Raw genomic sequence first — 18,063 nt, 5'->3', positions numbered from 1 at the left:
TGTGAAGGATAAAAGCTGTACTAATTTAATGCATTTCTTAAAATTTGTACAACAATAATTGGTAAATTTTTTGCCAAATAATTACTACACCGAACGATTAGACACACTGCATACTGACGTATTACTAACACATTAATGAAGATTTTTGCGCATGTAATTCTTAACCAATCTGAATATCATTCAGTAGTGAAATGCCACAATGCTCTGGCACCTGTTATTGGAGCTGAATTTGGACAATTCAAAAACTACTAAAATGCATGTAAGAAAAGTTATTTAGTTGACATCTGAAATTAACCGTTTTTCATAACCAAACACTTAGACTGCTAGAGAAGAACTTAACTGTGTGTGGTCCCCTGTGTCCCGAATATAGCTCTCAACTTATACACCCTTGTGCAAATTAACTGAAACAAGACGGAAAATTACGATTTTTTAAATTTTTTGCGTTTTATTTCTGAGAATCACAAAATTACTCACAAATTAATACATGATATGACCGCCTTTATTTTTCAGAAGAACATTAATCTGCTTTGGCATCGAGTCCACGAGTTGACTACAATCTTTACTAATTTTTGGATCGCGGTACCACACCTCAATTATGGCCTTAATTAGCTTATCTTTCGTAGTACAGTCTTTTCCCCGAAGTCTTTCTTCACAAATCGCCCAAAGATTTTCAATAGGATTTAAGTACGGAGAGTTTCCAGGCCAGTCCAACACCTTTATTCACGTTGTAGTCATAAAATTCTTCACAAGTTTCGATGTGTGGCACTTAGCCAGATCTCTTGCCGAAAAATGCTAGATCCATCTGGAAATATCTTTTTCAATTCTGGAACAACTCTTCTCTGCAAAAATTCTATGTACTGTGGTCCTCGCATCATACCTTCTACGATATGTAAGCCTCCGACGCCATAGTAGCTAAAAAAGCCCCAAAACATCTTCTTTAAGGGATGCTTTACGAACTGATTGATGTGAGATTCTCAAAGTTTCTCACCAGAAAATTTGCAAACATGCAGACTTCATTGACCCTGTACGAAGAAATGAGTCTCGTCACTGAATAACATCTTCCTCCATTGTTCTTGCGTTCAGTTCTTGTATTTCAGACCTTACTGACACCGTTTTTTCTTCATTGGGTTGATAAGAAGTTGTTTTTTGACTGGTCTCCTTGCCCTTCTAGCGCAATTTCGAATGACGTAATATTCCTCAAAATTTCGTCATACATCCCAAAAATAGATCGACCGTACTGCAAAACACAGCTAATGACGCCGTTTGTGTGAAAAAATGACTATTAAAGAAAATCAGCGGGTCCAGCAAGCTTACACCGGCCGCCATGCTGAAAATATTGTAAAATAACCATTTGCTTCAATTCATTTGCACAAGAGTGTAGCTATTCCCCGTGGCACAGCGATATGTCTGCAACTTACAAAATTAGAATTCAGATTTTTATACACCTATGAAGCATTACGCTTAACTTCAAAACAAACAAATAAACTCAGATTACCAAGCATACATTTGGGGCCTGGCATGGCCTAGCGCGTTAAGGCGTAATCTGAGGGTCGCGGGTTCGCGCCCGAGTCGCGCCAAACATGGTCACCCTCCCAACCGTGGGGGCGTTATAATGTGACGGTCAATCCCACTTTCTGGTAGTAAAAGAGTAGCCCAAGAGTTGGCGGTGGGTGGTGATGACTAGCTGCCTTCCCTCTAGTCTTACAGTGCTAAATTAGGGACGGCTAGCACAGATAGCCCTCGAGTAGCTTTGTGCAAAATTCCAAAATCAAACAAACCAAACACACATTTCATTACTTTTCCTCAGAAGTTAGCGTAATGTGCAACAACCATCCGCTTGAAAAGCATGTGTCAGAGCGTTAAAATGGTGAAATATTTTTTGTAACTTATTATGTATTTATTAAGACATACAAATATGGCACTAAGACACTTAATAAAAATAAATTTTACAATTATTTTGTCTTTTTAAAGTACAAACATTTTAAAAATGTTTATTATTTGCACAATGTACTATGAAGATCGTTATTCTTTTTAGTAAGATAGAAGGTATACAAGGCATCATAAGAGTCAAGGTTGTTAATACGATAGTGCAGTTAAAATGATGATAAAGTAATAGGATATGCGATTTTGAAACTTGTTTTATTACGTACTAGTAATTTGAATTAAGTGCCCAGTCGTTGTTGTTTTCTTCCTTACTATTTAATTTAAAGAAAACTAAGTTTTTAATTTTCTCTCGCTAATATATGTGTATTCAATTTGGTACTAATGTACATAGTTTCAAATAATTACTGTTGTATATATATTCTTTATTTAGAAGTGGACTCACATAGAGAGAAATTGTCTTTTGAATATGAAATCTTTACCCTGATAGCTACATCTGACAAAATTTGGCAGAGGTCCAGCACTACAAAATTTAACAGAATGCCACTGGATAACCTCATGATTCTTTGTATAACATGAATAGCCTAACGTTATGACAATCCTTTAAAAATTTTTTGTTTTGTTTTGGAATTTCGCACAAAGCTACTCGAGGGCTATCTGTGCTAGCCGTCCCTAATTTAGCAGTGTAAGACTACAGGGAAGGCAGCTAGTCATCACCACCCACCGCCAACTCTTAAGCTATTCTTTTACCAACGAATAGTGGTATTGACCGTCACATTATACATCCCCACGGCTGGGAGGGCGAGCATGTTTAGCGCGACGCGGGCGCGAACCCGCGACCCTCGGATTACGAGTCGCACGCCTTACGCGCTTGGCCATCCTTTAAAAATGGAATGAATTATCTAACTATAAAACTTGAAAATACTCTTAATTTTCTGAGACTCTTGACCAGCCCCCACCCCTCCATTCATGATATCATTGTATTCACGTACAATGAAGGGATGGCCTGTCGAAAATTTATTGATATCTATTACTTACGATTAACAATGTCTTCTTTTGCAAGAGTCCGTATCGATAAAAACTAAAGTAACAACAACAGTGTACAAAAATGACCATCAGACTAAACACATCCAACGATGGAAGAAGTAGTTGGTTACGAATTTAAAAGTCATATCATCTGATCATCCAGTATTATTTTTTTTAATTAAAGAAAATTTATCTATTATGAATGAACTTTTAACTTTAAATAATAACAGAGCTTCACTACGCATAAGTATGTTCTAAATAAGGGTATAATATTTTCCCCCATTGGCACAGCGACATGTCTACAGACTCCCACCACTAAGTAGTGGGACTTGATACAAGTGATGGGCAAAACACAGATAACCAATTGTGTGGCTTTGTGCTTAATTCTAAACAAACTGGGCCCGGCATGGCCAAGTGTGTTAAGGCGTGCGACTCGTAATCTGAAGGTCGCGGGTTCGCATCCCCGTCGCGCCAAACATGTTCGCCCTTTCAGCCGTGGGGGCTTTATAAATGACGGTCAATCCCACTATTGGTTGGTAAAAGAGTAGCCCAAGAATTAGCGGTGGGTGGTGATGAATAGCTGCCTTCCTTCTCGTCTTACACTGCTGAATTAGGGACGGCTAGCACAGATAACCCTCGAGTAGCTTTGTGCGAAATTCAAAAACAAACAAACTAAACAAACTTGTATAATATTATTGTATTATCCTATTCTTATTTATTTGGTTGTCTTTTAATTTATTTTATCCTTTTATTCTGTATTTTATTTACTTTTTATAAAATGTTTAAATTTTGTAAAATTTTGTACCTAATAACTTACTATGTTCAATACAGCTTGCTGAAGATGGAATATCTATATTCCGGAACGTTCAACAGTTAACTTTTTGTTACTGTACATACACACGTTAATTAAACTTCGAATACCGTCGAATGAATCTATAACATCTCAGGGATGTTATAAACCGTCCTATAACGTAGAGCATAAACATATCATCATTTCTCAAATTAAAAACAAAATTTGAAACATGTTTCTACAATTAATTAAAACTTCTATAATAGTTCAAATGTTTTAAGGCTAGAGTCTATGACCTACAGATTCATTCGACGGTATTCGAAGTTTAATTGACACGTGTATGTACAGTAACAAAGAGTTAATCAAACCATAAAGTTTCGTGAGGTTTTCTGAGATCAAATTATTAAATTGAATTCAAAGGTTAGTCAATACGATTGTATTAGTAGAATATGCCATCCTGGAAAGAGAAGGCTTAGGCCAACAATTCCTAAGTTATTTTTGTCAGTTATCAACCTTATCATATTTAAAGGTAGATCAACTCATATTTCATACCAATCTGTAGAAAGCTACTGGATGTAATATGTACTTCAAGAGTAAGACGAAATTCTTATTGCGTCAAAGGCATTGGAAAACGATTATGCTACTTTGTTTTTGCACACGTATTCTAATACAAAATTTGGAGTCATTTTACATATTGCATATGGTTCTTTTGCACTGACAGAAGTTGCCTTGTCATTTAATAAGCCTATCTGAATATTCACATATTGTTTCAGTAAGACCAGTGAGCTTCTATCCAAAAAGTAAGTAAGTCATTGCTGTTGGTGCTGAAACTTCACTTTCATAAATTCAGTGGCTGGGTTCGTATTATTTTAAATTTTACTATGGATCAAGGATTGATATATCAAAACCTTTGTATGAAAACTGTCTCCTTTACTTATGAGCAAGTTTGCTGTTGTTGATAAAAATCTTCCAGTAATTACCATTTTGTTCTATGCAGGGTTACTTAACTGTGAAAATATGTTGTAATAATACTTTCCAACGATGAGTTACGTAGAAAAGTGAATGTATTTATTTTGAGTCAAATCGAAGAATGCCACTTCATTGTTGCAACTGTTGACTGCACTGTTAGAAACGGGATTCAGAGAGTATGCATTTCACGATGCAAAATTCGTTTGTACTTATGACTAATTCCTTTTTAAAGAACATTGATCTTATTTTCAGATTGGTTCTAGTATCATACTTTATCTTGAACATCATTCATCAAGGATCATTATCGTTTTATCAGTGTTTCTCAGAACATATTCAACATATCGCAACTAATCTCGTATTCTTTAGCAGCAATAATTTGAGGAAATATTTATTGATACTGAAACCGCCATATTCAGACAATGACTCCCAAAAGCTATTACAAATCGCATGATTATTGTCATTTGTTCTTTATGCGCCTTACTTTTAAAGTACAGTAGCAAATAAAGTAGCATTTTCAAATTTCTAGTAAAAACCTTGTTCTACAAAAACTAAATCAGCTCATTCCAGATGTTTATTTTTCGATATATTTATCTATCTACCTTATTAATGTTTTGCTTGGTGATCCTTTATTTTTTCATGACAGAATAAAGCATTCTAAATGTTTAGAAAATTTCCATTTCTGGATGTGAAGAGCTTGTCATAACTTTTACGACAAGCAAGATTTTGAGTTCAATGGACTTTTATTAAGACAATACGTTTTGCAAATACAGCTTCTCAATACTCTTTATGTCTTGTTTAAGCATGTGGCAGTTTTTCAATATCGACTGTTTGGTTCACTTGCAGTTGAGATGTAATTATATCCACTGTTGAAGAACTTCCAGACGGTTCGTTAACTTTTCAAGTCAACTTGAAAGTATTGACAATTTTTCCCAATTCTTTGTTCCCTTTGACAACAGTTGAGAATATTGTAGTGAAAGAGAAACATTAACTCACATGTGACTGAATATTGAACCCATTCTTTTGGTTCTTCTTCCTCGTTGACAATTTGTTTGTTTGTTTTCGGAAGTTACTAAAGAGCTATCTGTATTTTAGAAGTTTATAGTCAATATTAAAAAGGATAGAGCACTACTACTTATTTTATTTCGCATTTGTCAACCTTTAAAAGTTTATGGTGGTCATATTGACCGACGCTGTGTTCAGTTAGGTTAGAGAAAATAAGAGATAAAGTGCAAACTCTTTTTTTCTAAAAATAAGCGCTTGATATTTATTTAGCAAGTTTGTAAAATTGTGAAAATTTTCAGATGATGAAACTTATTCTTAATCTTAGTCTTTACTTTGCAGTCAAAGTGATCAACAATTTGACTTCATATACTTACGGACAAAGTTTACTAAAAATATATAATTGAGAATTTTCATTTTATGTCTACAAACTGTTTACTTAAAGCTTTAACAATTTCGGGACAATACACATAATATGTTAAAAGGTATAGTATGATAATACCGAAGGCGTCTTTGTGGTCACGTGGACCATGCAACTCACCAAGATAATTAAGAAAACGTTAATTGCAGTGATGCATTGCAAAACCTGGAAAATTTTGCACTTTTCTGTTGTTGTTTTTTTGCACGGCATGTCCAGGTGGTTAAGGTGCTTGACTCGTAATCCGAGGGTCGCGGGTCAAAATCCCCATAGCACCAAACATGCCCGTCCATTCAGCCGTGGGTGCGTTATAATGTTACGGTCAATCCCACTATTCGTTGGTAAAAGAGTAACCCAACAGTTGGCGGTGGGTGGTGATGACTAGCTGCCTTCCCTCTTGTCTTACACTGCTAAATTAGGGACGGCTGGCGTAGAAAGCCCTCGAGTAGTTTTGCGTGAAATTCAAACCAAACTTTTCCTCTTTTGATATTAAGTCTTCTAACAGCGCACTGTTAAATTACTTTTAAATTTTCACCGTTTGAGTTAAAATATCTAAGTTATTTTTTATTTTTACAGACTTATAAGTACTTTTATAAAAATCATTTTTATTCTTCCCGTTTCCAGAATGTAGCCACAATAAATTCGCGATATAGGGAAAGTAACTGAACGCTTCGCGTATACTGGACTCCTTGTGGTACAACAGTAAGTTTACAGACTAACAACGCTAAGGTCTGGGGTTCAATTCTCTTTGGACACAGCAGATAATGCAATGTGGCTTTACACTAAAATTAACAAACAAACCCCCTCTATTGTTCCACTGGATATTCATATCAGACGTACTCAACTAGGAAAAACTAACAATTTTTGTTTGTTTGTTCGAAATTAAGTACAAAGCTGCACAATTAGTTATCTGTGTGCTGCCCACCGCGGGTATCGAAACCCGTTTTTTAGGGTTCTAAATCCGCTGATATTCCGCTGTGTTACTGAGAGACCAATTTAACAATAGAGGTAATAATATAAATTTACAACGACACCGTGTAATCAGCTCGTGGGTAAAATTGTTTCTATTTTACAGATCCTCTATTTTGTGCCCTAATTGTTGTTTACTTTCCTATTCGATAACTGTAGCAGTGACAGTTGTATATCGTCTGCTTTCATTCATTCTCGGGAATGAGTACAAGTAAAGTCGATGATCATAAATTATTCTCACCAGGTGTCTCATGTGCAGGCAACATTTCTGATTAAGTGTGAAACTATACAGTTATGGTCAATAACAGTACATTTTGAACGGAGAGACAAATAATGTATGCAAGATATTATAGTTAGGCAGTGTTTTGAGACTTTTCAGAATTCTTAACACAGACGGGATATGCACTGACTGACGACATTTTTACATGTCTAGTGAAATTAATTATTATTATTATTTTGTATTCAATAAGATGAAAACGTCCCCTAATGGTATAGCAATATGTCTGCGGTCTCTTAACGCTAAAATCTTGGTTTCGACACCCGTGGTGGGCAGAGCACTAATAGCCCATTGTGTAGCCTTGTGCTTGATTACAAGTAAATAAGATGTGGAGAATAACGTGGAAAACTAGTAAAATCAATTAATTAAAGAAATACTTTGAAACATTTCACTGAGATAAAAAAAAATAGTTAGTTAGTGAAAGTTTTAAAAGCTGTGATAGAGAAACAAAGTAATCAAAGGCTGTACAAAAATGTTTTAAAACGAACTACAAACAAATAAACATATAAGCTTTTTGGAACGAGATTAAGAAATGATCTAATAAATAAAGTTTACAAAATAATTATTTGAAACATGCAGGTTCCATCTTGAAAGACTAAAAACTGCTATAGATTTAAAAAAATAAAATTTTAAAATAAGAAACAAGTCGTTCTAAGAATTTGGTGTTCAAAATGTTTTATAGAAAAATAAATTAATTCGTGAATAACGGACTCCTTGCATAAAATCATCATTAACAGTAATTTTATTTGAAGAGAAATGTTCTAACATTTTATGTGTTGTATACGGTGAACTGGATGTGTATGTGTTGGTTTAAACAGGATTAAGAAAACTGTGTAAAGTAGTTTATGATACATCAGAAATGATCAGTCTACAACGAGAGGATATGTAAGAGGTGTGATGCCAAAGAACAACGTGTAATATTTAGTTTTATTGTATTATAATAATATAATATTATATTACATCATAATAGAAACGATCTTAATTAATTGACTTTTAAAACAAGGACATGTCGAGGCTTTGGTCGATTTTCAAACTGAAACATTGTATATCTTCCTCATCGTCTTATTACTGTCAAGAAAATTCATTTCGTTAAAACATTCTAAAAGATGTGTTTCACTGTGAAAAAGAAAATAGCCTATATTTATTGAAACGATTAAGAAACGTAACGCTAGAATTATCTATTGTTTTGAAATGATGATTAAAGTACATCTCCGGAATAAGCTGAGAAAAGTAATACATTGAAGGATTTATTTTATAGCAAGACTGTCTACTGTGTTCACCGCGGAAAATCGAAGCTCGGGTTTTAGAGTTGCAATTCCATAGAATCACCGCTGTCCTACTAGGGTACATATCAAAGGAAACGTGTCCTTGTGTTGAATAAAAACAAAGCCTAAATTAATTGAATCACGAGAGTTCATGTACTTAAGAAATTTCAATGTTTGAAGTGAAATGAAATCGCAATTTTGTTTTTCAAAGTAAAATGACGTTTTTTGAAGCCAACAGTTAAGATTCATCTGAGCTGCAGGTTTTATGTTACTACTTGTACGTTACTAATTTTATTAGAGAACAAACTATGACACAAGGGGAAATTGTGAAACTTTGACTTAAAATAGCTGTTTTTATTCCTTGAACTAATGTCAAGTGTGTTTCTCTCAAGTAACACACGTTTTTGTTTAAATTCACCAGATACGTCTTCAGCTTACTAGAGCAAAATGAACTGTTTTAACTTTTAGAATAACTTTTAATTTTATGCTTTCAATTAAAAGAAAAAGAGCAACCTTCATTTTTCTGTGTTCTTTTTGTAGGGGAGATGGTGGTGAAGGTTAATCAACATAATAGACATCCAATTACAAAGAAGAGAATATTTCTTTCCTCATTTAGTTCAACTTTGAGTATTTTGTAAGATTGTACAATATATTATAAAATATATGAGGGAGCAGAGGATTTGACGTCATATTTAGCTCCAGTTTTAATATTTTTAAAGGCTACCGAATTTAATATGCCTTCAATTAAAGATAACAAAAGATGTCCACTCTCAATGTTTTCTTGTAAAATATAACACGGCTTCAGTTTACAGAGAAGACTTGGATCCACTTTTTAATGTGTCTTAAAGTTGCCGTTACCAATCATGTGGGCCCGACATGGCCAGGTGGTTAAGGCGTTCGACTCGTTATCCGAGGGTCGCGGGTTCGAATCCCCGTCGCACCAAATATGATCGCCTTTTCAGCCGTTGGAGCGTTATAAAGTGATGGCCAATCCTACTATTCCTTGATAAAAGAGTAATCCAAGAGTTGGCGGTGAGTGGTGCTGACTAGTTGTCTTTTCTCTGGTCTTACATTGCTAAATTAGGGATGGCTAGCGCAAATAGCTCTCGTGTAGCTTTGCGCGAAATTCAAACCAAACCAAACTGATCATGTATTCGGTTTAAGAGAATGGATAATTTATTGTCACAGTAGCTACACTCTTAATATGTTTTAAAGTTACCGTTACAAGTCAAGTAATTGTTTTTTAAGATAACGAACGACTTACTGTCACATTCGCTCACTTGTAACATTTATTGTTTCTCCTGGTATCATCCTTACCATATACAATGTGCCTTCAACTTACGATGTCAGATAGAACGTTCACCCCTAATTTTCCTTTCTTTCTTTTATTATACTTTTTTTCTTGAGGATGGAAAGGGTACATTTTTAATAAACACATAGATTGATAGTTTCATATTGAGTTTATCTATTGACTATAAGTATTATTTTACTATATGTTACAGCATTTACAGTCACTAAGAATATTTTTGATACATGAACGACGTTTCGATTACTGGTACACTCATTCTCAACTTTTTACAGTAAGAAATACCATTAAAACTTGTGTACTTGAGAATGAGTGTACCAGTAATCGAAACGTCGTTCATGTATCAAAAATATTCTTAGTGACTGTAAAAGCTGTAACTTGTAGTAAACCAAAAACAAAATATATTGATTTTTTTCACTCTTTTACCTTTTACTATTCTTAAGGCAAGGATGTCGTTATTCCTGTAAGTGTTAACTAGTAATTTGAGTGAAAACTTAATCGTCATGGAATTACATTTATTTGTTTCAAGGAATATAAGCAATGTGCAACAACAATTAAAGCTCATAATAACTGATAGTATGTACGAAAAATATTACACTATTATTTATCATAAGGGTTTCTTCAGTCATTGTTTTATGTTTTTATTACGTGCTGAAAATGTTGTTTTGAAGTTCTGCCCTTCAACTATAGATAATATTATACTATTAATCGTCTTAAGGGTTTCTTCAATCATTGTTTTATGTTTTTATTACATGATGCACAGGTTGGTTTGAAGCTCTTTACTCCAGTTGCATATTTCCATCTTGTATATTAAACTTTTTTTCGAGTAGCAGAAACTTGCAAGACTTTATTTCCATGTACATGTGATTCCAGTAAGAACTTCCAGAGCTATTAAAATTTAGAAGAAACTGAAACTTCTATGTCTCACTTCATACATTATTGAAAATTTCTAACTTTCTGTTTGATTTTCCATATTTTAATGCAAAATCCACAGTTAATACTATTATAAATTTATCAGATATTTTCAACTTGAAGAACGTCTTATATGACATATAATGAAAACAGCAGAAGAGATCTCACAATTCAATCAACTTTAAGACTGATTGTATATATATATATATACACACATGTATATAAAACATTGAAATAACATTGAAAATTATTTCGTCTTGGTTTCAGTATGAAGGCTATTTATCGGTTTTATGATAAATAATAACAACAAAAGTTGTTTTTTTAAGAGTAAGACAAATTTTAAGAACAACTTAACATCTAGTAACTAAACTTGACAAGTCAGTGAGATTTGCTTCATTTCAGATTTTGAATGTTATATTACACATGTACCTAATATGTACATTTACATCAGGTCTAGGAGTTAATCTGTGTAATTATATTCTATTAAAATCAGTAGATTGTAAACGTTATAGACACTAACTGATCAAGATGACATTCTCTACCCAACCATCGTTGCTGTTTCTGTATCGACTGAATTATTGTTTGTTTCTTGACACTTACTCGCCTTTGTATTACTGGGAGTTTTTTTTACTATCACCACACACACATTTCACTCAGTCTCTCGATGCTATTTCTATACTTTAATATAAAGCTACGCTGAATTAGTATTATCATATATACTATTTAAAACAAGGTAATTAATTTTTCATAAGAGTTTATATACAATATAGCATTTCTAAATGTTCAAAACCAATCTAGCTTATTAATCTTTCTTCACGTAGCGTTTCATGGCCCGCTCAATATTTAGCCGATGACCAACAGGTTTCACCCCTAATCCTACCAGATCATTATTGTCCATATTAGCTAATTTTGCTCCATTTATTCCTGCTTCTAGAAAAGCTGATTTGTATTCAGATAAGAAGAGACTATCGAGCCACTCTGATACATCCGTAATAGACCAGTCCTGGAGCAACTTTCGACGGAACTCTTTTTCTTCCGATTTTTGAGTTGATGATCCGCTTGATAATTCCACTGAGAGAGTTGTGTCAGGAACCATATGATATTGCTTCAAAGAACAGTCCTGTGCAGGTGTTTGCTGATCACCTGAAGACACACACTTTTTTTCTCCTGAGCTATTGATTACGGAACAATAAAAATCGTTTTCCTTGAAAATGTAGTTAGAAGCACAATGTTCTATGAAATTGCTCTTCAAATCCGGGTAATTCGACTGTGATAAAAATCGCTTCTTTCCATCGGTGCCCAACCCAGTTGCGCTATCACTGAATTCTGGAGGTGGGGATATCATCGCAGCTAGGTGATCGTCAGGTGATGTAAAAACAGTGAACTCAGGTGGAGGAGGCAAAAACTGTAGCAAACTGCCAGAACTAGAGTTCTTTTTCATCTCAGAACTTTTAGATGAAGGGCTGTTTATAACTAAGCTTCTTTGTTGTGGCCTTTTCCTAGCTCTTTCAAAAATTTCTTCAACTGGAAGTTGTTGATAACGTTTGGTACTCAGTGACTCTCTAAACTGCAACGAATATTTACTTTCCTTTTCGGTTACGTTATTAATGTAACCATTAGTGTTGGACACGTATATCTCATCTTTAGGAGAATGTTCGTACCCTTTCCGGTCCTCTTTTGCTAAATCATTTGGAAATGAGCGGGAAGGCCTAATTGTTTTTCGTGCAGAGATGATACCCTGCTCATTAATCTCAAAATTAAAACTCCTGCGATTTGGAAGGGTTGAAGATCTATTTACGTGTTCATGAACTAATTTATCAGGCTTATGATTTTGTACTGGCTCAAAAGTAGATTTTTCATTCCTCTTATTGAAGTGTTCTCTCCGGCCACGGTTGTTTTTATGAAGGTCTGCATAAGAATATAAGTGAGACTGGTAAGTTGAATGAGCCTCTTTTCCCGATGTAGCGAACTGAGAGTTTTTATTCAAAAAAGAATAACCCACAGAAGATGGCTGTGAACTTTTGTGACTATAAAACAGTTGTGGTTGATTTGAAATCTGAAAAGAGATATTTTTCGAGTCAAAACTTTGAGGGTTAAGTCGATACCTTCCATAAGGGCTTGATTGGCTAGAATCAACCTGGGGCATCACAATTCTTAATTTTTCTCCTTCTGAATGAAATTTCCAGGAATTATAGTTCATTGCCCTTTCATCACTTTTTCCAAAGGTAGAAAGTTTCCCAGCCTTGTTTAAAAACGAGGAGAGGTCTTCTTCCTCACTGCTGTCAAACTCTAGACCTGATGGAAAGTGGTCATGAGGTTTTGGACTTAGCACTGGAAAATGGTTTGGGCTACCAAACCTACTTTGATTTCCTAATATACCTTTTACTTTGAAATATCTAGAACTTGATGACCTTTGCTTTTGAGAATGTATTAAACTACCATAGAAACCACTTGTATCTCCGCTGCTTTCGGACTCTGACGACGTTTGGTGTCTTACTTCTCTGGGTGGTACAGACTGGAGTCTAGTGTGATGTGTAATCCTGCTGTGGTGAAATGGCTTATAACCAACAGTAATTACTGACTCAGGAGAAGCGTAAAGCTTAGCGCTGTCACCTGGTCTAAAGCTAGACATCGGCGCAACCTCATAATTTCTAATAGCACACACATTAGCATATTCACCTTGCACCTTAGAAATGTCAACTTGCACAACCTGCCCCGGAGGAAGAGGTGGAGGTGGCTGACTGGGTGGTGGAAACTGTTGTCCAGAAACCATTGTTTCAGCATACTCTCCCAGCCGCGTTTCTTCATTTCTGGCTCTTGCCGGCTGTGACCAATAGGCATTTCGTTCATATGTTAAACTTTGCTCATTATTAGCATCTGCCAACTGTTTATGTTTAATAAAATTGGTTTCCTCAGTTTTCGAATCAATTAGTTTACGTTCATCAGAAAATACAATTTTACTATTTAATCCAACTGACGATGAATATAATTTTAGTTCAGTAGCAGCTTCTTTAACTCCTCCGCCACTCTTCTTGTAGTTGTGTGGAGAACAAGCCCATGAATGTACAGAAGTTTTACCATTTAACGAACGAAAGTTATCGCAACTTTGACTACGATTGCAAATATATATTTCTCCATTGCTAACTGCGCAATTATACATTTTTGCCAAATCTGGACAACTATAAAATCTCTTGAGAAATGAACAAGGTTGGATTCTGTCAAACAGCATATCTAAATCACGAGCTGCTGTTATTGTTTCATCGCCAGAAGAATTGGTGGCGGATGTAGTTTCCTGTAGTCGGCATTCAAGACTTTGCTGTTCAGCTGATGAATGGCTTGAGCCTTCTTCACCTGAAACGATAAAACTGCTTCTTGCTGACCTAGACTCAAAGTAATAATCTTGAAGTGGATCTTCCAGAGCGTCTGAAACAAGAATAAATGGAAATTCAACTAATATAAATATATATAGCAAATTACATAATTGTGTAACCAAAATAAAGATACAAACAAAACATAGCCTGTGAGATAAAATGTTACACGTAGCAATGATAACAATAATATGTTGGAAAACAGTTGAGAAAACTTGTTCGTAGTTATACAAATATGATATTTGTTTATAATGTCATAAAAATATCACAGACAATGAGTTTCATATTTCAATTCATTTTTTTGTTTTTAGGGCAAACTGGTTTATCCGTTAGAGATGTAAATTTCGGCTATCAGTTGGCTTTATGAGTTTATAGCGAAAGGCTGACTGAAATCAGTGAAGACGTCGGCTTGCTGTTGTAAGAAGGTTAAAATTATAAAGTATGTAAAGTTTGATTAAAATATTTTAATTCTACAAAGATACGTTCGGTGATAAATTATTGTTTTGGTTTTTAAAATAATTATTTTCTGCTGTATTGGTATAATTATAAATAAGATTATTCTGCTGGGTTGGAAATAATGACTGTAATGTCACTAAAACGTATATGAGAACACAGTGGTGTGAATTGTATGAGAATGACAAAAGAGAAATAAAAAACAAGTCGTGTTTGTTTTATTACAGCAAAGACACATCGGGCTATCTGCTGAGTCTATCGAAGGGAATCGAACAGCTGATTTTAGGGTTGTAAATCCGTAGACTTACCACTGTACCAGCGGAAGATAAAAAAAAAACGCGTGACAGCTTTAGAAAAATTGAATATCCACAAACAAACCTTTCAGAATAAAAATCTACAACAATAACACATAATTCTCAATCGAATCTGAGTGTGCCCTCTGCAGAATACAAAGAACACTTTTAAAATTAAAATGTGATTTATTAATTTTAAGTTTATTTTGTTAAAATCAGATTACTGTTAAAATCCTGAGACTAAAGAGAAAAAAACCGACTTCCAAGTTATTATAGTTTTATTATAATCAAGGTTTATTTTATTCTCTTCATTGCCATCTGCCAAGCATGGCCAGGGGGTCAAGGAGGTCGAATCGTAATACGAGGGTCGCGTGTCCGAATCCCTGTCACATCAAACATTCTCGCCCTTACAGCTGTGGAGCATTATAATGTATTAGTCAATCCCACTATTCCTTGGTAAAAGAGTAGCCCAAGAGTTGGTGGTGGATGATGACGACTAACTGCCTTCCCTCTAGTCTTACACTGCTAAATTAGGGATGGCTAGCGCAGATAGTCCTCATGTAGCTTTACGCGAAATTCAAAAAACAAATCTTTGACACCGAGTTAAAAAAAATTATAATACCTCGTTCTGATTTCTTTATTTCCACTAAAATATCTTAGGAATTTATTGTGCTATGTATATTAATTATTTCAATGGCTTAACGTCATGTTAATTTTATTGTTACCAAGGCACGAGTTAGAATATTTGTTAATTACAATACTAATATTAACAGAAGTGATTATAGAAAAGTAAGAGAGTAGTACTTATGCTTAATAACTGTGTTTGAAGAATTAATACGTGTTAACTATAATATTAATTTTAACAGATGTAATCTTAGAAATGAAATAGATTAGTACTTTTTGCTTAATGATTGTCTTTGCAGAATTCATAATTCAACTATTTGGTAAGTAGCTAGAATATCTTATAAATAAGCTATTAAATATCCAACAAACGTAGTGAAGTAACTTGCGACTAAAGAACGCCCCCATGGCAAAAAAGGTGAGCATGTTAAGTGTGACGGGGATTAGAACCCGCGATCCTTACTTAGAATACGAGTCAAGCGCCCAAACAACTTGGCCATACCAGGCCTACGTAGGCTGATTGTCCAGTCATATGCCTGATCATCAGATGTCAACTTTGCTTAACAATGAAGTGAGAATAACAAAAGACAGTATCTTATGACAATGGATTTATGATGAGGAAACCGGAGTACAATAATGAAGGTGAAGACGGTTGACAGAACACAAAACATTTTATTTACAAAGTTCGGGCGTTTCGAAATAACTAATTCCATTTTCAGCGAATTCTGAAAATCACGTTACAAAGATGATAATATAATAACACAATTACTAGTTTACTTGGTTATTAAGAGAAGTGGCAAACGCAAGGATAAAACAATGATTATATACACTGCTGGCCAAAATCTTAAGGCCAATGAACATAAAGAAAAAATATGCGTTTTGTGTTGTTAGACTCAACCACGTATTTGAGTTGAGCTTCGAAAGATGAAAATAAGAAAAGGGAAAATAAAAAAAAAAACGTTTTAGCATTTAATAGGGAAAATGTGAACACTATAAAATTAGTCTAAATACTAGCTGGTAACAAGTTTAAGACCATACTGAAACGAAGCGTTAGTCGGTAAACACGTAACGAAATTTAGTTATTTGTGTTCAAGCATTAGTGTTGTCAACATCTCCCACTGATATCTTCTGTGTTACATTGGGTAAAAACATGGCAAAGGCTTAAAAAGTTGATAGAGTTTGAACGTGGCAGAATTGTCGAGCTGCAAAAGCAAGGTCTCTCTCAACGTGCCATCGCTGGTGAGATTGGGCGCAGTAAAACCGCTTTTGCAAGTTTCTTAAAAAACCCTGAGGGATACGGAACGAGAATTTCTCGTGGTCGGCCCAAGAAAATTTCGCCGGCGTTGAGCAGGAGGATTCGACAGGTTGTCCGACAAGACACCAGCCGATCGTCGAACCAGATTAAGGTCCTTAACGGACGCAGAATGCAGCTCAAGAACAATAAGACGGCATCTACAAGAGAAAGGCTTTAAAAACCGTAAACGTCCTCAAAGGCCACGCCTCCTTCCACACCATGAAACAGCTCGGTTAAACTTTGCTGAAAAGCACCAAACACGGGACATAAAAAAGTGGAAGAAGGTTTTGTTCTCTGATGAGAAAAAATTTAACCTGGATGGTCCAGATGGCTTTCAACGTTACTGGTACAATAAGGATATCTCACTGGAGACATTTTCTACACGACATAGTGAAGGAGATTTCATCATGATCTAGGGTACTTTCCCCTTCCATGGAACAATGGAGATTCAAGTTATACATGGGCGTCAAACAGAAGCTGACTATATTGGCATGTTGGAGAGAGCATCCTCATTGACTGAAGGCCCTCGCTTTTGTGGAAATGACTAACTCTTTCAGCAGGACAACGCTGCAATCCACAATGCCCGCAGGACAAAGGACTTTTTTCATGGCGAATCACGTAATTCTTTCGGACCATCCAGTGTGTTCGCCCGAACTGAACCCCATTAAAAATGTTTGGGGGTGGATGGCAAGGGAAGTCTGTAGAAATGGACGTCAATTCTAAACAGTGCATGATCTTCGTGAAGCAATCTTCACCACTTGAAATAACATTCCAGCCAGCCTTCTGCAAGCGCTTATATCAACTATGCTAAAGCAAATGTTTGAAGTTATTCGCAATGACAGCCGTGCAACTCACTACTGAGACCTCTTGTTGGGCATTTCCTACCCTGTTTAAGACTTCTTTTTGGTATGGTCTTAAACTTTTGACCAGCTAGTATTTAGGCTAATTTCATAGTGTTCACATTTTCCCTACTAAATGCAAAATAAGTTTTTTATTTTTATTTTCCCATTTCTTATTTTCATATTTCGAAGCTCTACTCAAAACAGTTTTTTGTGTCTAACAACGAATATGCATATTTTTTCTTTATGTTCATTGGCCTTAAGATTTTGGCCAGCAGTGTATATGTATATATTACACAACATTTGAGTTTAAGTGTGAAAATTTAAAACAATGTTGGACCCAAATAGCTTTGTGAGTCATTAAGAGTCGAGCAGTCTATAGA

At 35.1% G+C, this 18,063-nt stretch overlaps 1 protein-coding gene across 3 annotated transcripts in view; it reads right to left on the bottom strand.

Moving 5' to 3' along the window:
- Nucleotides 1-10,282: 10,282 nt before the first annotated feature.
- Nucleotides 10,283-18,063, bottom strand: part of LOC143238425 (uncharacterized) — a 42,051-nt gene continuing 34,270 nt past the window's right edge. For 2 of the 3 annotated variants that reach the window (XM_076478649.1, XM_076478650.1), the window contains exon 14: nucleotides 10,284-14,235. In XM_076478649.1, the coding sequence (XP_076334764.1) occupies nucleotides 11,615-14,235 (2,621 nt within the window). In that variant the 3' untranslated portion in view covers nucleotides 10,284-11,614. Of the gene's footprint in view, nucleotides 14,236-18,063 lie in introns of all 3 variants that reach the window. The other variant, XM_076478648.1, reaches the window with a different exon arrangement.

The sequence above is a fragment of the Tachypleus tridentatus genome, chromosome 13 (assembly GCF_004210375.1).
Source record: "Tachypleus tridentatus isolate NWPU-2018 chromosome 13, ASM421037v1, whole genome shotgun sequence".
NCBI lineage: Eukaryota > Metazoa > Arthropoda > Merostomata > Xiphosura > Limulidae > Tachypleus > Tachypleus tridentatus.
This window is presented reverse-complemented; position numbering and strand designations above follow the sequence as displayed.